Below are 25,188 nucleotides of genomic sequence, written 5' to 3'. Positions count from 1 at the left end.
AAACCAATTGACCAGGTCATTATAAAACTAGTAATAGTATAAACGTAAACTGGAATTTTAAAAAAAGTATAGTTATAGAGTGAGGAGACAGTAAGTAGCAATGAGTAATTTGGGACCTTCTACTTGGGTGAATAAGCTAGTTGATCTAGTTGGGCCATGTGACTTTTAGTCAGAAGCAGATATGGTTGTCAAGCAATGAGCCTTACTTTCTTGCTCAAAAACTAACTCTGAAGGAAATTTTAATAAAAATTGATAGAATTCTTTGTGTAATAGTAGCATCATTCATATAGAATTGATTATACAACTTCCTAAGATGAATACTTAATAATTAGCATTTTGAACCTGAACCTATCTATAAGAGTAAGAAACTGAAATAGGTAACCTGAATGCAAACTTGAAACTAATTTCCATTCCATCCTCTCCCTTTTCCCCTGTTGTCTGCTGCACCCAACTTAGCTAATTTTGTTTTAGATAATCATTTTCTTATACAGAAGCATATATCATATTTCTCCTTTTCTTACTTCCCACTCTTTACCTAGTTACTCAAGGAAAATTTCTCATCTTTCATTTCACTCTTGTCTCTCCCTCCCCGCCTCCACCCCCCTTTTTTATTCCTGATTTTCCAGGAATGAAATGTTGGTATTAGAAACAAATGTTGGTGTTAGTAACACCCTGGGTGGTGCAGGCTGTTGAGCAACTGACTCTTGGTTTTGGCTCAGGTCATGATCTCAGGGTCATGGGATGGAGCCCCCCGTCAGGCTCTGAGTCTGTTTAGGATTTGGGATTCTCCCTTTCTCCTGCCCATTCCCCACTGTTCTCTCTCTAAAATAAAGAAACCAGTCTTAAAAAAGAAAAAGCATAGAAACAGTGTGAAGTTAGGGACCATGATTTGGATTTCAGTGCTGCCACTTTACTAGCCATGTACCATCCGGCACATTACTTTTTTCAGTTTCAGTTTCTTAATCAAGGGTGGGATAACATGAGAATTGACTATCATATTACCATATTATTATTACCATATTATTACCATTTTGGCTAATTTCACTTAGCAACATGGCTGCTAACTTCATCCATGTTGAAAAAGGCAGAATTTCCTTTTTTTTTAAAGACTGAATAATATTCCATTGTGTGAGTTTGTGTGTGTGTATGTGTGGGTGTGTGTATCAGATGTTCTTTATCTATTCATCTGTCTCTGTTTATATATAAACATATATGTTTATATATGTTGGCTATTCTGAATAATTTTGCAACCAACCTAGGAGTAAAGGTATCTCTTTGAGATACTGATTTTGTTTCCTTTGGATATAATCCAGAAGTGGAATTGCTGGATAATGTGATAGTTCTATTTTTAATTTTTTTTGAGGAATCTTCATATTGTTTTCCATAGTGGTCCATATTAGTTTACTATTCCCACCAACAGTGCACAAGGGCTCTCTTTTCTCTACATCCTCACCAGCATTTGTTATTTCCTGTCATTTTCATACTAGCCATTCTAACAGCTGTGAGGTAATTTTGACTTCATTTATCCCTGATGATTAGTGATGTGGAGCATCTTTTCATGTATTGTTGGCCATTTGTATAAATTTACTGGAAAAATGTTTATTTAGGTCATTTGCCCATTTTTAACTTGTTTCTTGTTTTGCTGAGTTATAAATTTAGGGACTTCTGAATATGAAAGGTAGGTATTCTCTACTTCTTAAAGGTGATTTTTGAACAACGGTATTGTGAAAATATTCTAATATCTGTAGCTTCAAAATGATTAATCAAAATGATTAATAAACTATGTTTTTATGTTAAAATGATTAATAAACTACGCTTTTATGTTAATAATTTTATGGTATTTTAAAAATAGGTTACAGAAGTGTGCATATTCCATAAGAGATTTGAAACTGAGAGGTAAGTTTAGAGATTATTTCTGAATAGGATTTTCAGCCATACATAAAAGGAGTCAATTATGGATGGAATGTTAACAGCATATAACAGATGATACATTTCTATTACAGATATCTTAATACATGGTGTTGCTTATCATCATGCTGGTATGGAGCTGTCAGATAGAAAAGTAGTTGAAGGAGCTTTCACTGTTGGAGATCTACCAGTTCTTTGTAAGTAAAACATATTCTTGTGCCTATTATAAGATATTTTGGAAAACTGTTTGTTAAGAGAAAAAAAAAAGCTCAAGTATTCTGACTCATTTCTGCTTTTCTTCTACGAATCTAAAATCATGTAATTACCCATACTTACACATGTTGCAGTAAACTCTGGCAGTTTTGGTTATCATGCTACTGAATAGTGCTACCTGAAGAGTAAGAATTTAATAGTTTTTTGTTTCTGTTTTTGTTTTTTAAAGATTATTTATTTATTTATTTGACAGAGAGGGATCACAAGTAGGCAGAGAGGCAGGCAAAGAAAGAGGGGGAAGCAGGCTCCCTGCTGAGCAGAGAGCCTGACGCAGGGCTCAATCCCAGGACCTGAGCCGAAGGCAGAGGCTTACCCCACTGTGCCACCCAGGTGCCCCAATAATTTTTTGATTTTAAGATGTGTTATTATTTTACATAGTGATGTTCTTTTCCTCTTTGTTTTTCCTAAATTCCCTATATATGAGTTTTTATTATATTTATAAGAGTATATATTTTATAAGAAGATCTCTACTGAAGCAATAGAGTTATATGGCTTGAAACTGTTATTTCTTAATCTGATACAGTTACTACCAGTACTTTAGCTATGGGAGTAAATTTGCCTGCTCACCTAGTAGTTATAAAATCTACGATGCATTATGCTGGAGGAATGTTTGAAGAGTACAGTGAAACAGATATTCTGCAGATGATTGGTAGAGCTGGTCGACCTCAAGTAAGTGACAATATTTTATTTTTGTAACTTGTTTTAAAATAAGGTAAAAAGCAAAAACTGTTTTTTGTTAAACAGATCAGCATTTCATATTCAGATTAGGTTTAAAATTAAATGCAATAGAAAATCTGCTTTAATGGAGACATAGAAATAAAATGAATCTCACTGAAGGAGAGATGCTGCCTCTGTGCCCTCTGAGTTTCCTTAGGCTATTGGTTGGGTTGATGAATGTGTATATACCATCAAAGGTGGGTTTTTTGGTTTTTTTTTTTTTTTTTTTTTTGGTTTTGAGGTTTTTTCGGTTTTTGTTTTTTGTTCTGAATGAGGATGCTATTCACATTTTATATGGGACAGTTTTTCATTGTTTAGGACTGTCATACATTGCAGAATGTGTAGCATCCCCAGGTCTTAAGGCAAAATGCCAATAGCGGTCCCCAGGTATTGTGACAATTAAAAACTAGCCTATATACTTTAAGAAACATGTCCTACTCTAGCAAATATTTAAATAAAAAAGTCATTCTTATAGTTAGTAGGGGAATATTTAGGAAGATTATCTTTTCAAAGAGTGTCAAAATATTATATTATATAAATCATAGTTTTTATAAGATCAATTAGATTATATGTAAACTACACCAAATCTTAGAACTTTTATCCAGTTGCCTAAGTTTGTTTTGATTTTATTGTTACCAAAATTGTTACATTGAAACTAAAGTAATATTTTTACATCTATACTCTTGGAAGGTTTTAAATTAAATTTTCAGTGAACATTCAAATTCAGAAACATTTTTAAGGCGTTTTTGACCTGTTGTTTAAGACAGGCACTGCTTAATATAAAATGAAATTTATGAATTCTTAAAGAGGACTGGTACCAACATGTACTCTTTTTTACTACATTTCTCTATGTGTGTGTGTGTTTATTTATTTACTTTTTTTTCCCAGTTTGACACTACAGCTACTGCAGTTATTATGACTCGGTTAAGTACAAAAGAGAAATATATTCAGATGTTAGCTTGTAGTGACACTATAGAAAGCAGGTAATTCAAAAAATATTCTAAAATGTTGTTAATACTGCTAATATTTTTCCTATTCACATATTAAAAGCAAATTTGATTAGATTGTCTAAGACCATTGTCTTAAAACTTTTTAATAATCTAAGCAGAAAGTTTGTGTCCTTTTAAGAAGCTAAGAGTTAAAAAGGACAGTGTAATATTTTTATTCACTAGTTTCCTAGCATGTGGTAGTATGTATCCTTGTTATAAAAGGCCAAATTAGTAATAAGACTAAAACATCTTTTTACATCTTTAAAATTTGTTTAATAATAGATAGCAATCTGGAACCTTTAGTAAAGTATATGATTATAATACTCTGAGAGAATATTCAGTCTCTACTCTTTTTATGTAATAATGTCTTCTGGAGCCATGAGATAGAGAAAAGTCTATAATTTTTTAACAGTTGAACTGATTTTTTTTATGATTTTCTCTTATATTTTTGAAAATTAAGTTATTTTTCATGAGTTATTAATATAACAATGAGTATATTCTTTAATTATGTTTAATTATTGAATTATTAAAAATATTATTGCAGTTTAAAAAGGTAAGGTTATGACATTAAAATAAATATTACTAATACAAAGGTTTTTTTTTTTCTATTAGTTTACACAGACATCTTATTGAACATTTAAATGCAGAGATAGTGTTACATACCATCACAGATGTGAATATTGCTTTGGAATGGATACGATCAACTTTGCTTTATATCAGAGCCTTGAAAAATCCATCTCATTATGGTTTGTTACTTTGATTTGAAAAAGTAGTAAATTTTTCAAGCCAGTTGAGTCTATTTTTATACTTTTAAGTCACAGAATAGATTATAGACAGTAATTGGTAGCAGAAATAAAAAGTAATAACATTCAGAAATACATTAGCAACAAGAGTAGAAAAATGTGAGAAACCTTTATCTGTTTTACTTCTAGTCTTTTAATAAGGTTTGAAATTGGCACCATTAAATATAGACCTTTTAGGAAAAAATTAACTCAAATAAAAATAATAAAAATGCCTAAAATTATTTTTTTAAAGTAAAAAGATTCTTGAATTTTTTCTGAACTAGTGTTCAGATCAAAGTATATAGTACTGCTGTTGCTGCTGGAATGTGCATCCTGCTTCTAAAGCTAACACACATCTGGTTATATTGCTTCTAGAAGGTTCTTTCATATGGTACATGTTATAAAGTAAAAATACTTGGAATTGCTGAATATCAAATTAAAACCTGATTTATTGCAGTATTATTTGAATGCACACAGGTTCAAAACTTTAAGCTCTCCAAGGGAAAAAAATACAGTATGCATGGTCATAGTTACACAATAAAAAAGCAAAAGATAACCAATTGTTTACAACAGTGGTTATTTTCTATAGATAGGTAAGCCTTGTTTTAACTCATTAAGCTATTTTTCCCCCTATTTAAGATTAAGTTAGACTACTCTTTTCTAATTAAGTTGGGTATAAATTGGGCCTATAAATATGAGTTAAGTCCTTTCTATTTTAACTTTTTTTGAATTTTCATAACTTTTATAGGTTTTGCATCTGGATTGAACAAAGATGGAATTGAAGCAAAATTACAAGGTTAGATGCATTTCCTTGTAAAAAATTATATTTTATAAATTTTAATGAAAAAATCAGTTAGTGTGAAAGTAAGAATACTCTTTGGTAAATTATTTTTTTAAAAAAGTAAACTTGTTTCCAGAAAAAAATATATGAAGTATTTCTTTTTCACATGCAAATAAAGTTTAGCATAGGTACTTTTCTTCTGAATTAATGAATTTATTGATTCTATCAGAATATCTTCCTTTATAGAATGTTAACTTTGTTTTTATTTAAAAATAACCCTCATCTTTGAAAATATTGCCTATGGATATACAACTCTTCATTTTCTAGTTTAATTTTAATTGAATATATAAGCCTACCTTGATTATGGGCTTCTTATCCTTACCTGCGCTAATGATGTATTCCCATCAAATCCAAGCTTAATTTTTCAGTTAATTAATAGTTCATTACCTGCCATTTCAAGTATCAAAAAATTGTTGAGCATTTATTAGGGTTAGAAGGTATTAGCTCTTCTTTGTATTGAGATTCTCTTTCAGTGAAAGAAAAAATTGAGATCCACCAAAAATATTTAGCCAATTTTGGGATACCTCACTGTCTCAATTGGTAGAGAATGCAACTCTTGATCTTGGGGCTGTGAGTTTGAGCCCCAGAGCCTCACACTGGGTGGTACAAAGATAACTTGAAGGGGAAAAAAAAAGATAAAGGCGTAGACATGCATATACGGAGGAGCACTTGTAGTGTAAACTGTAGACCTGAAAATATTTAGCCAATTTTAATTTATTCTCTACTTGGATATACACATATGGCATATTAAGATGCAGAGTTAAGGATGAAGCAGTAAAATTATCTTGACTAAAGAACAAAATATTGTTGAAACAAGGTGATAAGCAATAGCATATATTCATAATGCTGCTATTGAGAAACAGATATATAAAATAGTTGTATTATTCTTTATTTACTGACCAATTTTGTAATGGAGTTTTTAAAACATATTTTGATCATAATCAAATACACAGAAGAAATCAGATAGTCCAAGATAGTCCAATATAGTCTTGCTACATTCTGATAATTGGAATGATTTAACTTTTGTTAAATTAGCAGAACCATAGTTCATATTTGCCTTATCTTTAGTCATTATGGGATAGCTAGATTTTGCCTATAAAGAATAGCCAAGTTTATTATATAACTGAATTTAATATTTTGGTATCTCTGGAGGTCTGCCTTAAATCTCTTAGGAAGGATCCTTAGCATTCCTAAATTTGGTTATACTTGCTCATGATCCTCTAGTAGTTCCTTCCTCACTCTTAGAATAAAAAACAAACTTTCACCAGAGCCCACAAATCCTCTTTAGTATCATCCTGCCTTGGCTTCATTTCTTGTTACTTTCTCCCTCTTTCACTCAGCTGTTTATAAATTGGATCTCTTGCTGTTCCTTAAATACACCAAGCTTGTTTCCACATCTGGTCCTTCCACTCTGTTCCTTATTCCTGGAACACTTCTCATATTTTTTACTTGTGGTCTCCACCTTCATTTCACTCAGATCTTTGATCAAATATCAGCTCCTCAGAGAGGCCTTTCTGGACTACCTTAATTAAATCTACCTCTTTAGAGAGGATGGTAAAACAATTTCCACGATATTGTTGCTATTTTCCTTTTGTTGGAAAGGTGATATGCTTATGTTGAAAATTAGGATGAACATATCCTTACTAAATCAGATATTACATAGCTTTATATCAAAAATACATGAAAAGTTAAAATCTTTAAAAATTCTTATTTTCAGGGCACCTGGGTGGCTCAGTGGGTTAAAGCCTCTGCCTTCGGCTCAGGTCATGATCCCAGGGTTCTGGGATCGAGCCCCACATTGGGCTCTCTGCTCAGCAGGGAGCCTGCTTCTTCCTCTCTCTCTGCCTCTTCTCTGCCTACTTGTGATCTCTGTCTGTCACATAAATAAATAAAATCTTTAAAAAAAAATTCTTATTTTCTAGGTCCTTTCTCTCTGCTTTATTTTCTTCCATAGTACATTTCAGTTCCTGAAACTTTATTATTAAATTCTGTACTGATTCTTTTCTTCCATAAAATATAAGTTCTATAGAGAAGGAGCCATGTCTTGCTTACTGCTGTAAACCCAAAGCTTAGAATAGTGCTTAGTAATGTAATATAGTAAGTATTCTTCTTTGACTGTTTAACTTCTCTCATGTTAATCATGGGTAATTAAGAAAATTAGCAAAGACTTCAAAAGCCTTACTTATTAACCAAATACTTAAAAGTTTATCAAGCTGCCTAAGCAATGTTGCTTAAACTGAAGTATTTCTCCAAGAATTTTGCCTGTTAAGGGTTATGTTTTTGTGAGTGGCTACTCTATTTAAGATTGAACAGGTTGGGGGTGCCTGGGTGGTTCAGTGGGTTAGGTCTCTGCCTTCAGCTCAGGTCATGATCTCAGGGTCCTGGGATCAAGCCCCAGATCGGGCTCTGCTCAGTGGGGAGCCGGCTTCCCCCTCTCTCTCTGCCTGCCTCTCTGCCTACTTGTGATCTCTCTCTCTCTCTCTCTGTGTCAAATAAATAAATAAAATATTTAAAAAAAAAAAAAAGATTGAACATGTTGTGGCATTCCCACTCTGTGATCTGAATTACCTACAGTCTTCAGGGCTTTATAGCATGGAACAATGGGAGTCCAGTGGGCAGCAGGCTACTATACTCACTCTGATCTTCAGCAGTCGGTGAGGGGTGAACTTGCGTTACTTCCTGTTCAGAGGTTCCTTCCAGGTAGCAATAGTAACATGTTAATTATGCTGAACTAAGTACTAAAAGCATCAGCTGAAATAGTCACAAGTGGTTGCCTCGAGAGTGTGGCAAACTCAGAGGAGGAAAAAGATTGGTGTTTTTTTGGACAATCTTTGTAGATCTATTTGACTCTTTATATTTTGTATGTATGTATCTTTGATAAAAGTTAAAAAAAGAAAAAGAAAAAGCAAACCACGCCACACTGGAAGTCAAATAGCAGGGTGGTTAAATACAACTGGAGCAAGTAACCTAGCTTCCTATTTCTTTATTTCCTAACTTGTATATGAAATAATATTAGTACCTACCTTGTTATGTTATTATGAGAATTAAATTAAATGAGGTAATGCAAATTTTCTCTCTCTTTTTAAAAAGATTTTATTTATTTATTTGAGAGAGAGAGAGAGATCACAAGTAGGCAGAGAGGCAGAGAGAGAGGGGGGAAGCAGGCTCCCTGCTGAGCAGAGAGCCCGATGCGGGGCTCGATCCCAGGACCCTGAGATCATGACCTGAGCCGAAGGCAGCGGCCCAACCCACTGAGCCACCCAGGTGCCCCAAATTTTCTCATTTAAAATTAAAAGTTCCAAGTCGTAAATGTTATTTCATCACTTATTTGGTAATTTGTATTATTGTTACTATTAGAAAATCTTTTTAGCCTGTTCACTGGCTCTTTTATTTAATGAGTTTTTCCTTACCACTTAAGTAGGGACTACAGTTTTCTCATAGCAAATATAGAGAAACAGACCTTTAGCATGTTTGATTATAAATTCTATTTTGTGCTGTTCCTTTATCTTACTAAAATAAAAATGTTTCTTATTATTGGACAGAATTATGTTTGAAGAATCTGAATGATTTATCATCTCTGGACTTGATAAGGATGGATGAAGATGTTAATTTCAAACCAACTGGTAATTTTTCCATTAGTTAGTAAATTTAACAATTGCTTAAGGCTAAGACTAAATTTTAAAATATGTTCTACAGGGGCACCTGGGTGGCTCAGCGGGTTAAAGCCTCTGCCTTCGGCTCAGGTCATGATCCCAGCGTCCTGGGATGGAGCCCCACATCGGGCTTTCTGCTCAGCAGGGAGCCTGCTTCCTCCTCTCTTTCTCTCTCCGCCTGCCTCTCTGCCTACTTGTGATCTCTGTCTGTCAAATAAAATAAATAAATAAATAAATAAATAAATAAATAAAATCTTTAAAATATGTTCTACGAAAATTTAGATGATATTAAAATTAAATTATAATCTCAGTTGTCTCAACAGGGTATCATCATTATTAGCATGATATATTTATGTAAGAGTCCTATTTATAAAATTATAGAACTTTTTTTTTAGATTTTTTTTCATTTATTTAATTGACAGAGAAAGCTAGAGAGGCAACACAAGCAGGGGAATGGGAGAAGGAGAAGTAGGCCTCCTGCTGAACTGGGAGCCCCATGGGGGGCTCAATCCCAGGACCCTGGGATCATGACCTGAGCTGAAGGCAGATGCTTAATGACTGAGGCACCCAGGTGCCCCTATAGAGCTTGTTTTTGACAGGTACTTTGTCTTCACTGATTCTGGTGACTTTGGGCAGAGAATTGAAATATTGAAATCTTTGGGTCACTTTAAACCTCTTAGAATTCTTGTAGGTACCCTTTTGCTAGTTATTAATTATTCAAACATTTGTTATCCACATGGTTACTTTGCCTCCTTTTCTCTCTCTCTTTCTCTGTCTTTTTCATTCTATTTAGAGTATAATACAAGAGACAAAGAATGGTTTGTAGTTTTTAGGACTCATGATTAGAAGTTTCTTAGGGGAAATACTGACTTCATTATTTCAAATTAATCCTTAATAGAAGTTGGGAGGTATTAAAAAGTTTTTTAAAAATCAGGATCCTATTGTTAGCATTTGACAAATATCCTTCCATTTTTAATGCATTTTTTATACATTTGCAACCATAGTTTAGAAATGTATAATTTTGTATCATGTTTTTACTTGTATTTAATGTCAGGTTTTACATTTTTTCTTTATCTCTATTTTTTGGTCATTTTAATTACAGTGTGTCTTGGTGTGGACCTCTTCAGTTTGAATTTTTGGGAGGATCTCTGTGCCTTTTGGATCCAGATGTCTGTTTCCTTCTCCAGATTAGGGAAGTTTTCAGCCATATTTCTTCAAATAAATTGCTGCCACCTTTTCTCCCTTTTCTTCTCAGATGCCTATAATGCAAATGTTATTACACCTTTGCTAAGTGTTGAATGGAGTCTACTGAGTTCCTTAAGACTATTCTCAGTTTGCATAATTTTATTTCCTCTCCTTTGCTCGGCTTGGTTACTTTTTATTACTGTCTTCCAGGTTGTTAATTCGTTCCTCTGCTTCATCTAGCCTATTTTTTCCATCAAGTATGTTCTTAATTTCATTTATTGTGCTCTTGATCTCTGATTGGCTCTTTTCATCTATTTATATAAGATTAAGTTTTTAAAGCAATTTATTGCCCTTACTGTTATCCCTAGATTTATAACTGTTTTTTCCTTCTCCCGTGGTCTTTTTGATAAACGTAATTTTGTTTATCATTTATCTTCTATGTATTCTAGGGTGTCTCATTAGATGGGGCATGAGAATCATTAATGTAACTTCATCTATTCTTTAGGTACTTTCTCTCTCAAGGATCTAATTTCCACTGTCATTCCTTTCCTGTGGAACTTCTTGAATACACAGATACCATTCCTTCTACTCTTAAATATACCAAGTAAATGATCTATAGTGATCATTCTCCATCATCAGTGAATACTACCTGACTAATTTTCCGATTCTTGGTAACCTTTTAGTTTTCCTCTGCTTTAATCAATCTCTCTTTGCTGACCATTTTGCTTTACTGTGGGTTTCTTGAAGTTGCAGACCTTGGACTTTCATTCCCAGTTTCTGATTATTTTCTTGAAAACATGATCTACCTTCAAACTTTAGCTGTAGTCATTCCATAAATGAATTCAAAACTCTAAGTTTGATTCTAGTCTCTCACCTTCTTTACAAAATCTGGTGCACAATTTTCTTTTCTCTTCTTTTCTTTTCTTTCTTTCTTTTTTTTTTTTTTAGATGCCCACTGCTCAATTTTCTGTTGAAAGTCTTTATTTAGGTAAATAACATGAAACTTGACATCTAGAAGCATGTAACAGTTACTATGACGTGGAATACTGTGAAATAGAATGAACATAAAATTTGAGTTCCAAAACCTGGATTTCACTCCCAGTTCTACCACTTGCTAACTGTGACCTTATGCTCACTAAAACTTAGTTTATTCATCTACAAAACAGGAATATATGTCCTACTTACATTATTGGGTTGTTATGATGATCAAATGGAATAATCAATGTAAAAATTTTTACTATAAATATGAGTTGTTCTTCTCTTTTGTCCAAGGTTAGAAAAATATATCTCTGTCTATATATTTGCCTGTCATTCTCAGTAGCATAACTATTTTGTCAAGCTTAAAATTATGAAATATTTGATATCTTTGGTTTCTCTTTAATTCCTGTGCCATTCCGTGTTCAGGCTATACATATATATATGTACACACACACACACACACACACACACACACAGAAAGTCGATAGATGATAGGTAGATAGATAGATAGATAGATAAAATTTACTGTAAATATCACATGAGTATGGAGGCTTAGAAGTCCCAAGATCTGTAGTCAGTAAGATAGAAATCTAGGCAGCCAATGATATAGTTCTGGTCTAAGTGTGAAGGCCTGAGAACCAGAAGAACTGATGGAATAAATTCCAGTGTAATGCTGGCAGTCTTGAGACCCAAGGAGAGCTAATGTTTCAGTTCCAGTCCAACGTCAAGAAAAGACCCATTTCCCAGCTCAAAGCAGTCACCAGAACAATTCCTTCTTACACCAGAGGGGTCAGTCTTTTTGTTCTATTTAAGCCTTCAACTGATTGGATGAAGTTCACCCACATTAGGAAAGGCAATCCACAGGGCACCTAGCTAGCTCAGTTGGAGCTTGTGACTCTTGATCTTGGGGTTGTAGGCTCATCCCCACATTGGATATAGAGATTACTTAAAAATAAGCCTTAAAAAAAAAAGCAATCTGCTTTACTCATCAGCTACCAATTCAAATGTTAATCTTATCCAAAAATATCCCCACAGACACATCCAGAATAGTATTTGACCCAGTATAGAGTCAAATACCCGGTATAGGGATATTCTATAGCTAGTTGATAGTTACATTGACACCTAAAATTAACCATCAGAGCAGCTTAACATAAACTACACAAATCTAGTGGAAAGTAGTTGAATTCAGAATAATACAGCACTGCACATAATGCCCTTTTACCTGGTTTTCCTCTGGGCCCAGATTGGCCATGTACTCTGCATTGAAAATACATATTACCCAATGTCCAGTCTCTGAACATACTGCCCTTTGTGTTTATAACTCAGTAGCCTCAACTCTTATTGCACCTGATACCATTAAACTATTAAAAAAAAACAAACCCACAAAGCATTTATGTATGTATGCATGCATGTGTCTATGTATGTATATATAATTTTATGAGGAATGTAACATGTCTTTTAAACTGTGCTAATATTTTTATTAGGATAATTATTGAGGTTAGTATTCTTGTTATGAGGTTGCATGAATTGTTCAGTTGTTGGCTTCAAAGAAGGAAAGAGAATTTTAACGTAAAATGCAGTCCTAAGGCCATTCAGCAAAGCTGACGAAGAATCTTTAAGTTCAAAGTTCCCTATCCAAGGAGTTCCTATTTTATAGGCCTATCTTAATATTTCTGCCATGTGTAGTCATTGGTTTGGAGTATCTCATGAGGAGTATGACCTTGGTGTAAACATAGTGATAGGTTCAGAGCATATTAGCTTGAGCCATCAGTCAGTCACTTCTGGTAGGAAGAGATATCGGAGGTGTATTCTCATGGCCTCTACTTTCTACCCCACCCTGTGATCCTATGGCCTTTACTTTGAAATTTCCTGAATTTGGTATTTTAAGAATATTTATCATTCAACACCATATTGATTGAAAGATGCATCTTTATTTCCACCTTCACTTGCAAATCTTTTAAAATTTTTTCCAGCCCTTCTACTTTGACTCAATTTCTTCATGCCTTCCTTTCTAAATTATTTTATACCTTGGCTAGGAATCTTTCATCCTTTCTAATAAGCCAGAGAGTATCAAGTCTTTTCTCAAACCTTTCATTTTCTCTAGCAGGGAGAAACCTTATATTAGTTTATAAACATCTAGGATAAGAGGAATATCTTTAAATATATCCTAAAGATTAACATACTAGTTCCCATGGTAACCATATTCTCTGTATCTCACACACTGCTCTCAGAAGCTCCCTTTTATGAACCACAGCATCTCCTGCATTTCGGTTGAACATATCCACCAGGATCTTAATTGATAAAGTGGCTTTTAAGCTTCCCTGGCTACTTCTCTTCCTGATTCTTAGTTCTGTCTACTCTACCATGGCCTTGATGCCTGTATGTCTGATGGAATGTCTAATTCTCCTTTCTTCAGCAAACCTGTAGCACATACATAAATGTTAGCCCTTTGCTTGAGAAGCAGTATGCAGTTTTTTCTTCCCAGCTGTTTCCTGTGTGTGCTCATAAGGCTTAACATTCTTTATAATGTTTTTGACAACTTATAATTAAAACCAGTAACTTTTCAAATGAATTTCATTTAATCATTTATTTACCCCTGCTCTACCCATACTGCTACTTCCAGCCAACTCAATGTTCTATTTCCAAAACAATTTACTTTCACACTTCAGTTTAATCAAATATTGCTCAAAATTTTAAGTGGTCCTCTGTTATTTTACAAATCAAATTCAAAATCTAAACTCCTTTGTTAGCATTTCAAGGCTCTTTCGGGCCCTCATAGTCTACTACTCATCATGTTTTGGTAATAAAAGTAGGCAACATTTATTTAATGTTAGGCACTGTGCTATGTACCATACATGTAATACTGCATTTACTCTTCACAACAAATATATGATATATACTTCTATTATCCCCAAGTTACATTAAGATATTGGTAAAATAACCTGCATATGATCACCTACCTACTAAGTGATGGAGCAGTGACTTGAAGAAGGTCAGTTTGGCCTGAACTCATAGTTACTATCAAGCCAAATCTCTCATTAAGGTATTATAAAAATAGTCTTTTTTTTTTTTTAATTTTTTAGAGCGTGGCAGTGGAGGGTGAGAGAGAATCTTAAGCAGGCTCCATGCCCAGCACTAGCTGACCGTGGGGCTCAGTCTCATGACCTGAGCCGAAATCAAGAGTTGGATGCTAAACTGACTGAACCACCCAGGAGGCCCTAAAGATAACCTTTAACTTTACAGTTTTGATAAATAAGTCTTGATTTTTTTTCACTGAGGTCATGACAGCTTTTCTTTTCTGCCAAGGCATATTATTCATTTTTAAATCCTGTTCAAGCTTCATTTTCCTACTAAGGCATCCCACACTGACCATTCTCTTAGGTTTAATATCCTCTGTACTTAAGCTTGTATATGTAAATATATTTTTAGAGATTTATTTATTTATTTTTAGAAAGAAAGAGTGTGTGCAGAGAGTAGGGAGGGGCAGAGGATAGATGGAAAGAGAATCGCAAGTAGACTCAGGTTGAACATAGAGCCCAACGCTAGGCTCCATCTCATGACCCTGAGATCATGACCTGAGTCAAAATCAAGAGTCAGATGCCAGCTGAATCACCCAGGTGCCCCTTGTATATGTAAATACTATCATTAATTGGATTTTGTCCTCTAGTCTGGCTATTTTGTATATAGTTATCTCCCTAGCCAACCTATAAATTCTAGAAACTGTGTCTTCTCAATTTTCTGATGTGTCTTTGTACCTGATGCTGTTACAGGCACAGAATAGAAATTAAAGAATGTTTGTTAAACTGATGAAAAAGCGCGTTGTTTCAACTGATGGAGTGAATGTTTCTTTTTTCATCTTTTTTCACAGAGGCAGGAAGATTGATGGCTTGGTATTACATTACATTTGAGACAGTGAAGAAATTTTGTACTATCAGTGGAAAGGAGACTTTATTAGATCTGGTAAATTAGTTGTCACTAGAAAATAAATATGTAATGATATAGTATAAAATAATATTGGGGAAACAACTAATTTGCATATCATGCAATTTAAGAATGAGTGAGCAGACAAGAAAGCATTTCTAGTAGTGCTTATGTCTCTCCATCTTACATACCTTTGATCATGAGATATGGAATATTATTCTTTACAATAAATTTTCAATTGTATCTCTGTATCAAGGCTAAGGAAATTTATATACATACCCAAAATAGGGAGGGCAACTCTCTTTCAATTTAAATGATAATGCTATTTACTTTGGTAGTGGCCACTAAGTGTACTTTTTTGAGAAAGACCAGGATAATGTGTCATGATATATTAGGCAAGTCTGCTGTGAGTGATGGACAATGTTGGACATGTGTGCCACGTACTTGCAATCCTTCTCTAAACTTTTTGCATCAGAAAAATAGTAGAAATAGGATAGGATTCATGATAGACTAGAAAAAGCAGTGATTGCAGAGAAGTGGAGTGAAAACAAGATTATACTAAGATATCAACTGTGAGGGCAACTTTATAGTTATAGCAGTAAGTAGAACCATAGTCATGTTGATGATACTTGAGAACCGTATTGGTCCTTTCTCCCTTTACAGGGGACATAAATATGCAACAAGATATTTATTCTTATTCTCAAATTTAACTATTAATTTTTATTTAAGATATCTAGGTTGATTTTTGTAATGAGATTATAAAACAAAAATTGCACAAAAACTGATGAAAACTAGAATGCTTCTATTTTTATGTAAATATTATTCTTAACTAAGGGTAATCAAGAGTAAAAAACTACTAATTTAACATTAACTAATCTTATTTTGAGTTCAGCAAGTATGTAAGAGGATTAGAACAGATGTTAGTTTCATGTTACAGATGTGAGAAACCAAAGCACAAAAATGCTTTGCTCAAAATCATCTGGCAGAATAGGCTCTGTAATACAAATTTCTTAATGTCTAAAGCATTCTTTCCATTACAAAATTAATCTCAATCAGGATAATGATTTGCAAACTACAGAAGGATAAATAATATTATAATAGTAGTAGAAATGACAGCTACATTTATTGAGTGCTTACTAAGTGGTAGGCACAGGACTGAATATTTTAAATTTTATTTTGTTAATCTTTATGATCTTATTGGTGTAGTCCCAGTGTCTAGCGTAATGTCTAGCATATATCAAGTGTTTGTAAACACTTATTAGTGAATGAATGAATTCTTAAAGAAGCAAAATGTATAAAGTGAATTTTTAATTCTGTTACACATCTTAAATGATAAAGCTGTGATAGGCATGCTTTAAAAGGCAGCATGGAAAATAAGTAAATATAGAGAAAGAAGATGGAAGGAAAGAAGTAAAGAAGGGACATAAGGGGGTGCCTGGGTGGCTCAGTGGGTTAAGCCGCTGCCTTCGGCTCAGGTCATGATCTCAGAATCCTGGGATCGAGCCCCGCATCGGGCTCTCTGCTCAGCAGGGAGCCTGCTTCCTCCTCTCTCTCTCTGCCTGCCTCTCTGCCTGCTTGTGATTTCTCCGTCAAATAAATAAATAAAATCTTTAAAAAAAAAAAAAAAGAGACATAAGTAAATGGGCAAATGATGAAATTTTATAGGTCACAATGATAGCCAGCTGCAAGGAATTTGTAGATGTGCAGTTAAGGATAAATGAAAAGAAAACACTGAATACTTTGAACAAAGATCCAAATCGGGTAACAATCAGGTATGGAAATTAAATATGTTTTAAATAATTTTTTAAAGGTTCTATTTAGTTAAAATGAGTAATAATAATAAAAGTTTTGCCCTGTGTTTTTATTTATAGATTTCCAATGGAAGGAAGAATTAAAACAAGAGAAATGAAAGTAAATTGGTAAAGATGATTATTAAATGTCTTAAAATACTACCATTTGCGATTCATATTTTATTTTTTTTAGTTTTAAGAGTTACTATAATTTGTTTTCCTTAATACCAGAAAGGACACATTTACATAAAAGTAAGGTGTCAGAATATGGATGTCAAATTAATGTCCCAAAACTCTCAGACTTCAATTAAAATAGATGATTTGTGAATTTTTTTAAATCAACAAACATTTTTTGAAAGTGTTCTGCCGAAGCAAGGTAATGATAGAAAAGAAGGTTAAGTTTGTCATCATCAGGAGCTTTCAAGTTAGCTTGAATGAGAACAATGAGAACCGTGTGTATGAAGATAATGGACAGTATGGAAACACATATAATAAATGTATATTGAATGATAGTGGCATTCTGGGAGAGACAAATAGTAAAAGTAAAAACATGAGTGAGTGAATGCATATATGACAGTGGAATGTCTATTCTACTGAGAATGGAAAGTTTGTATAGAGGAATAGTAATTAGAAGAGTAAACTAAGACTACACTGTAAATTGTTTGCAATCACAATCACAAATACAATGACATTCTTTTCTGCTTGCCTAGTGGTTGATTTTCGGAGTATTTTGTTCTTACTGTTAAACTTTTTTGATTTCATGTGAAATGACTTTTTTATGTACTTCGATAAAACCTGTTATTCAAAGAATTTGTTTTTCCTCTTTAGCTAGAGGAGGTCACTCTCTCTCTGGGATACTTCCTTACATTCTGTTGAGTTTTATCTCCCACATGCCTTGAAGTCTCAGAAACCAACTTCTCACAGTTTTATACAGCTCAACAGTCAGATTACAGCTTGCACAGCAGAAGTTAATGTTCTGTTTCTTAGCTTTATTTTTCTAGAAATTCAAATACCCTTAGAGACCATATAGTCTAGTCCTTTCATTTTATAAATGAAGTAAGTGATGCCCAGATAAACTGTGACTTTCCCAAGATTTTATTGCAATACTAGAGACTGAGCTAGAGCTACAACCCAGGTCTCTTTCTTCTGTCAGTTTTTTTCCCCAATGTACTCTGTTGCATCAACTATTGGGTCAAATTAAATCAGAGTATTTTTCCACAAGCATCTTTTTAGGAACACTTTATTGGCAGCTTTAATGCTTCCATTTACCTTCTCTTAAATTGGGTCATACATTCTTTTAATTGGGGCTGTCAGATTTAGATTTGATGATTTTATAATTTTTTTAAAAATACATAATTTAGTTTCCTATTATAATTTCCTACTTTTCATCTACTCGAGTGTGACCAGGAAGAGAAAACTGTGTAGAATCTTTTCTTAATCCAAAATGTATGGTGTTTTGGTAGGTAATAATGGCTAATAGTTACCTCTTTTCTGTGTCTCTCATATCCCTGTTACTGTGTTGAATTTCAGATTTTTTTTAAGTAGATGTTAATCTTCTTAATTTTAAACTTTTATCCTTCCAAGTTTCTGACCTTTAATTTAAGGATTTTTAAAAAATTTTTTCAGTACTTTAATTCCTAGACCTTTTGTACTCAGTACTAGCTCTGTTTGTTTTAACTGGTATTTTTCAGTGAACTTGTAAGATGTATTTTCAAATCAGTGATTTCTCTTCTTCATTTGTTTCTTGTTATTATATAAGTAAGGCATGGATTAATTTTTAAAGAGTCAAAAATTTATAAATCAAAAAGTAAGATCTGTTTTGGCCTCCCATATTCTTCCCCAGAAGTAGCTATTACCAGTAGTTTGCTGTGCATCCTTCCAATTTCCAGTTTATTTAGCACAAATATGTGTGCTAATAAACATATGTAATGTCTACTACCAAAAAAATCATAACTATTGTTCTTGTGATGCTCTAAGGACCAGAGGGGAAGGAATGGAAAACTGAATGGAAAGAAATCAGAGAGGAAGACAAACCATGAGACACTCTGGACTCTGTAAAACAAATTGAGGGTTACAGAAGGGAGGGGGGTTAGGGCATAGGGTAACTAGGTGATGGGTATTAAGGAGGGCACGTGTTGTGATGAACACTGGGTGTTATACTCGACTAATGAATCGTTGAACATTACATCAAAAACTAACAATGTAGCTAATTTATTTTAGTCATCTTCTTTTATAGAGTGTTCAGTATAATATAATTTGAATTTGATTTTGAAGGGTGCTTACATAAATTAGCTGAATGAATATCTGATTTGGGGGTTGGATAGCTTAGACTACTATATATTCAGACATTTATATGTTTATTTTTGAGGAATTTAGGAAACATTAAGTGGATTTATTCTTATAGTAATGAGTACTTGAAATGCAAGTAATTAAGCCCAAGGAGGAAAAACAAACCAGAGTTAGTAAAGAGAATGAAAATGCGAAGAAGCATCACAGTGTACAAATATGTTGGATATGGGGCACCTGGGTGACCTAGTCAGTTAAGCTACTGCCTTTGGCTCAGGTCATGATCCCAGAGTCCTGGGATAGAACCCTGGCAGGCTCCCTGCTCAGTGGGGAGTCTGTTTCTCCCTCTGCCTCTGTCCCTCCCCTTACCTCTGTGCAGGTGCGCATGCGTGCACGCACTCTCTCTCTCTCTGTCAAATAAATAAATAAAATCTTAAAAAAAAAAAACTAGTGATATACTAGATGTTGGCTAATTGAACATAATAATAAAAAAATAAAATAAAATAAAATAAAAGATTCTATTTCTGTACATATACACATTAACCTTATTTTAACAGCAATGTATACTTTAATAATGTATTCTATAAATATAATATTATAAAATACAATATTATAAATATAATTTTTAACCACCCTTTTGTTGATGAAGAATTAGATGGCTTACAAATTTTTACTATTACAAGTAATGCTGAAATGAGCTTTTTGGTGTTTATATCATATTTTTCAATGATTTCTGGGTGAAAGTATATATACATGAGAAGATTTAATATATAATGTTAAATTGCCTTTGGAAAGGCTTCTCTGATTTACAATTCCCACTCACAGTGTAAAAAGAGTGACTGTTTCCACACATCCTAATACTTGTTTTGTATCCTTAAACTTTTGTCGATTTGGGGTGCCTGGGTGGATCAGTGGGTTAAGCCTCTGCCTTAGGCTCAGGGTCCTGGGATAGAGCCCAGCTCAGCAGGGAGCCTGCTTCCCCCTCTCTCTGTCTGCCTTTCTGCCTACTTGTGATCTCTCTCTTTCAAATAAATAAATAAAATCTTAAAAAAATAATAAACTTTTGTCAATCTAATGGATGAAAATTATATTTAAAAATTTGTATGTCCCTGATTATTTGGAGGAAATATGTGTATTATCTGGGTTTACGCAGAAGTTTTAAATTGTTATAAAATCATGCATACTTATCTTTTCCTTATGAGTTCTAGATTTTGTGTCTTTTAGGAAGTTTTTTTCCATCCTGTATTTCTTAGGATTAGAAAACTATATAATAAAGTGAATTAACAATAGCTTAAGGAAGACAGGCTACTATTCTTTTACCAAAGAGATAGCTCGAAGTGGATACTCTAAGGTAGATATGGTGGCTTCATGGTATCATCAATATGTGGGTTTCTATCTTTCAGTTTTGTCATCCCACATAACTTCTATTTCAAGATCACCTTATTGTCCGAAATGACTGCAGGGGCTTCAGCCATACATTTGAGTATCTTCCCTCGTTTAGTAGACTTCTTGGAAGTCCTGATAACAGTTTGCACCTAGTTATATGACTACCCCTAAGTGCAAAGGACACTGGGAAATATCTTGTTGATAGTGTGCCTAGGTTAAAATTGGAGTTCTGCTATTAAGAAGGAAAGTAGGCAAAGCAGCCTCTGCCACATGTCCTAAGATTATAGGACTTCTTCTATCATTTCTTCTAATACTTGCAAACCATTTTATTTTTACCCTTAGGCTTCTTATAAGGCAGCCTTATAAGGAGTTAATGTTTTATATGCTGAAAGTTAGGATTTTATATTAATCCCCAAAAGGTAGTCAGATATATTTGATAAATATGTTGTTGTTTTCTCTTTGCCTACTGATTTGAAATGCTGTCTTCTCATAAAGTAACTTCCTAATGATCTGTTTCTGGACACTTAACTATTAGTCTAGTCTATTTATTTTGTTGCTGTGATGGTATGACATTGTTTTATTTGCTTTTCATTTATTGGAAGTTTTGTGATATGGTAAGACAAATTCCTCCTTTTCTTCTAAAAATATGAATTTTAGAATCAGTTCATCAAGATCTGTAAAAAGTCCTGTTGAAATTGATTTTATAGATTAGTATGGGGGAGATTCTTGTTTTTACAGTTCTGAATCTTTCTGTCTAGGAATATGGTATCTTTCTCCATCTATTCAGGTTTGTATGTCTTTCTGTGACATTTTGTAATTTACCATTTAGGTTTATATTTCTTCGTAGGTTTACTTCTTGGTATTTTATGGAGTATGATATTGCAGAGTCCTTTTAAAAACTGTGTAACGTTGTATTTTGTAATCAGGTATGGATGGTATATAAGAAGGCTACTGGGTTTTTGTTTTTGTTTTAAGGCTACTGGTTTTTGAATTTTGATTGTTTTATCTATCTTACTGAACTCTCTTAAGAGTACTGGAAGCCCTTCATTTGATTTGCAGGGATTTGCTAGATAGACAATCATATCTATAAAGAGGAATAGTTTTATCTCTTGATTTCTAATAGTTAAAACTCTGTTTTTTTTTTTTTTTCTTAACTTGTTGTAGGCGAAACTTCTAATATACTGTCTTTAGTTTCAGAGCAAACATTCTTGTCCCATTACTATTTTTAGGTGTCAAGCATCCAGTGTCACACCATCAAGGAATTCCTCACACCTTTGGGATTAGGTTCTGGGATCCATATTCCTCCTCCTCACTTACACGTAAAAACAGGTTTGAGTTCATGGTAGAGAGCAACCTATTTTGGGTTGTCATTATAATGAATCTGAAAGTGTCTTTTATGTTTTTTGGTTTTTGCAGGGTTTCTAACTTTTCTTGAGTACATTTTTGCTAATTTATATGTTCTGGAGATAGCATTACTTTCATCCAGATTGTTTTATGACGTGTTTTGTTCTCTAATAAATTAAAAGTTTCCTCTGAAAATGTAATGTCAGCTTTCTAATTTCTAATATTATTTGTGTCATCTCTTCTCTTTCTTAATTGGATTTTCCAGAAGTTTCTATATTTTGATCTTTGCAAGCCATTTATTTTTTATTTCATTAATTTCTGATTTTATCTTTATTTTCTTTTACTTTCTTTTTTTGTAGTTTTTAAAAAACTATATGTTTGCTCCATTTATTTTGTTTTTCTTTTTTCCATAAAATATTTAAGACTACAAATTTTCTTGTAAGTACCACTTTGACATTGTTCTATAGGTTTTCTAAATCTATTTCTATTATTTTTAATGGTAATTTTAATTTCCTCTTTAAGAATTATTTAAAATTGTTTTTTAAAATTCTTAAAGTCAGTATTTTATTGTTAATTTCTACTTTTACTGGGTTGTAGTTGGAGAATGTGACCTATCAGTGTTCTGCTTTATGATATATATTGTGATTTTACTTGTGGATTAATATATGGTTAATTTTTAAAATTTTTATTAACTTTTTATTTATTTTTAAATTTTATTTATTTTATTTCTTATTTTTATTAACATATAATGTATTATTTGTTTCAGAGGTATAGATATGTGAATTATCAGTCTTACACAACTCACAGCACTCACCAGTGTCCATCACCTAGCCACCCTATCCCTCCCACTCCCCTCCCCTTGAGAAACACTTAGTTTGTTTTCTGAGATTAAGAGTCTCTTATGTTTTGTCTCCCTGTCTGGTTTTGTATTGTTTCATTTTTCCCTCCCTTCCCACATGATCCTCTGTCTTGTTTCTCAAATTCCTCATATCAGTGAGATCATATGATAATTGTCTTTCTCTGATTGATTTATTTAGCTTAGCATAATACCCTCTAGTTCCATCCATGTCATTGCAAATGGCAAGATTTCAGGTTTTTTTTTTTTATGGCTGCATAATATTCATACACACACACACACACATACATACCACATCTTCTTTATTCATTCATTCATTCATTCAAACTCTTTCCAGAGTTTGGATATTGTGAACATTGCTGCTATAACATTAGGGTGTATTTGCCCCTTCAGATCACTACATTTGTATCTTTAGGGTAAATACCCAGTAGTGCGATTGCTGGGTCATAGGGTAGCTCTATTTTCAACTTTCTGAGGAACCTCCATACTGTTTTCCACAGTGGCTGCTCCAGCTTGCACTCCCACCAACAGTGTAGGAGGGTTCCCCTTTCTCCACATCCTCGCCAACACCTGTCATTTCCTTACTTGTTAATTTTAGCCATTCTGACTGGTGTGAGGTGGTATCTCACTGTGGTTTTTGATTTGTATTTCACTGATGCCAAGTGATGTGGAGCACTTTTTCATGTGTCTGTTGGCCATCTGGATGTCTTCTTTGCAGAAATGTCTGTTCATGTCCTCTGCCCATTTCTTGTTTAGATTATTTGTTCTTTGGGTGTTGAGTTTGAGAAGTTCTTTACAGATTTTGGATACTAGCCCTTTATCTGATATGTCATTTGCAAATATCTTCTCCCATTCTGTCAGTTGTCTTTTGGTTTTGCTGACTCTTTCCCTTGGTGTGCAAAAAAGCTTTTTATCTTGATGAAGTCCTGGTAGTTCATTTTTGCCCTTGCTTCCCTTGCCTTTGGTGATGTTTTTAGGAAGAAGTTGCTGTGGCTGAGGTTGAAGAGGTTGCTGCCTGTGTTCTCCTCAAGGATTTTGATGGATTCCTGTTTCACATTGAGGTCTTTCATCCACTTTGAGTCTGTTTTTGTGTGTGGTGTAAGGAAATGGTCCACTTTCATTCTTCTTCATGTGGCTGTCCCAGTTTTCCCAACACCATTTGTTGAAGAGACGGTCTTTTTTCCATTGGACATTCTTTCCTGCTGTGTCGAAGATTAGTTGACCATAGAGTTGAGGGTCTATTTCTGGGCTCTCTGTTCTGTTCCATTGATCTATGCGTCTGTTTTTGTGCCAGTACCACACTGTCTTGATGATGACAGCTTTGTAATGAGCTTGAAGTCTGGAATTGTGATGCCACCAACTTTGGCTTTCTGTTTCAACATACCTCTGGCTGTTTGGGGTCTTTTCTGGTTCCATATAAATTTTAGGATTATTTGTTCCATTTCTTTGAAAAAAAATTGATGGTATTTTGATAGGGATTTCATTAAATGTGTAGATTGCTTTAGGTAGCATAGACATTTTCACAATATTTATTCTTCCAGTCCATGAGCATGGAACATTTTTCCATTTCTTTGTGTCTTCCTCGGTTTCTTTCATGAGTACTTTACAGTTTTCTGAGTACAGATTCTTTGCCTCTTTGGTTAGGTTTATTCCTAGGTATATAAAGGTTTTGGGTGCAGTTGTAAATGGGGTTGACTCCTTAATTTCTCTTTCTTCTGTCTTGCTGTTGGTGTATAGAAATGCAGCTGATTTCTGTGCATTGATTTTATATCCTGACACTTTACTGAACTCCTGTATGAGTTCTAGCAGTTTGGAGTGGAGTCTTTTGGGTTTCCCACATAGAGTATCATATCACGTGCAAAGAATGAGAGTTTGACTTCTTCTTTGCCAACTCGGATGCCTTTAATTTCTTTTTGTTGTCTGATTGCTGAGGCTAGGACTTCTAGTACTATGTTAAATAGCAGTGGTGATAGTGGACAGCCCTGCCATGTTCCTGACCTTCGGGGAAAAGCTCTCAGTTTTTCTCTGGGGACTCTCTTAATATGTAGACTCGTGTCTTTCTTCAGTTCTGGGAAGTTTTCTTCTGTAAGTTAATTATTTCTCCTTTATTCTCTCTGTTCCCTCCTTCTGGAACTCCTACTAGGTGAATGCTGGAACTTCTGACTCTCTGCTGACATTTTTTACACCTTCTTTCCCAGTGCAGAGTCTTGCTTGTCCCTCTCCCTCTGCTCCTCACCCCCCACCCCACTCTCCCGTTCTCTCTCTCTCCAATAAGTAAA

At 33.9% G+C, this 25,188-nt stretch overlaps 1 protein-coding gene across 8 annotated transcripts in view; it reads left to right on the top strand.

The window, feature by feature from the left end:
- HFM1 (helicase for meiosis 1) overlaps positions 1–25,188 on the top strand; it is a 115,541-nt gene that overhangs the window by 41,459 nt on the left and 48,894 nt on the right. For all 8 annotated transcript variants that reach the window (XR_004383795.1, XM_032867107.1, XM_032867109.1 and 5 more), the window contains 10 exons: positions 1,853–1,896; positions 2,004–2,105; positions 2,705–2,850; positions 3,787–3,881; positions 4,500–4,633; positions 5,418–5,465; positions 9,053–9,133; positions 15,195–15,286; positions 16,913–17,019; positions 17,119–17,166. Coding sequence is in view for 7 of the 8 variants with exons in the window: in XM_032867107.1 (XP_032722998.1) it covers positions 1,853–1,896; positions 2,004–2,105; positions 2,705–2,850; positions 3,787–3,881; positions 4,500–4,633; positions 5,418–5,465; positions 9,053–9,133; positions 15,195–15,286; positions 16,913–17,019; positions 17,119–17,166 (897 nt within the window). In the remaining variant the exon portion in view is untranslated. The remainder of the gene's footprint in view (positions 1–1,852; positions 1,897–2,003; positions 2,106–2,704; positions 2,851–3,786; positions 3,882–4,499; positions 4,634–5,417; positions 5,466–9,052; positions 9,134–15,194; positions 15,287–16,912; positions 17,020–17,118; positions 17,167–25,188) is intronic.

The sequence above is a fragment of the Lontra canadensis genome, unplaced genomic scaffold, assembly GCF_010015895.1.
Source record: "Lontra canadensis isolate GAN:19392208 unplaced genomic scaffold, GSC_riverotter_1.0 scaffold33, whole genome shotgun sequence".
Classification (NCBI taxonomy): Eukaryota; Metazoa; Chordata; class Mammalia; order Carnivora; family Mustelidae; genus Lontra; species Lontra canadensis.
The sequence above is the reverse complement of the archived record's forward strand: the minus strand, read 5'-3'. Positions and strand labels throughout refer to the sequence as shown.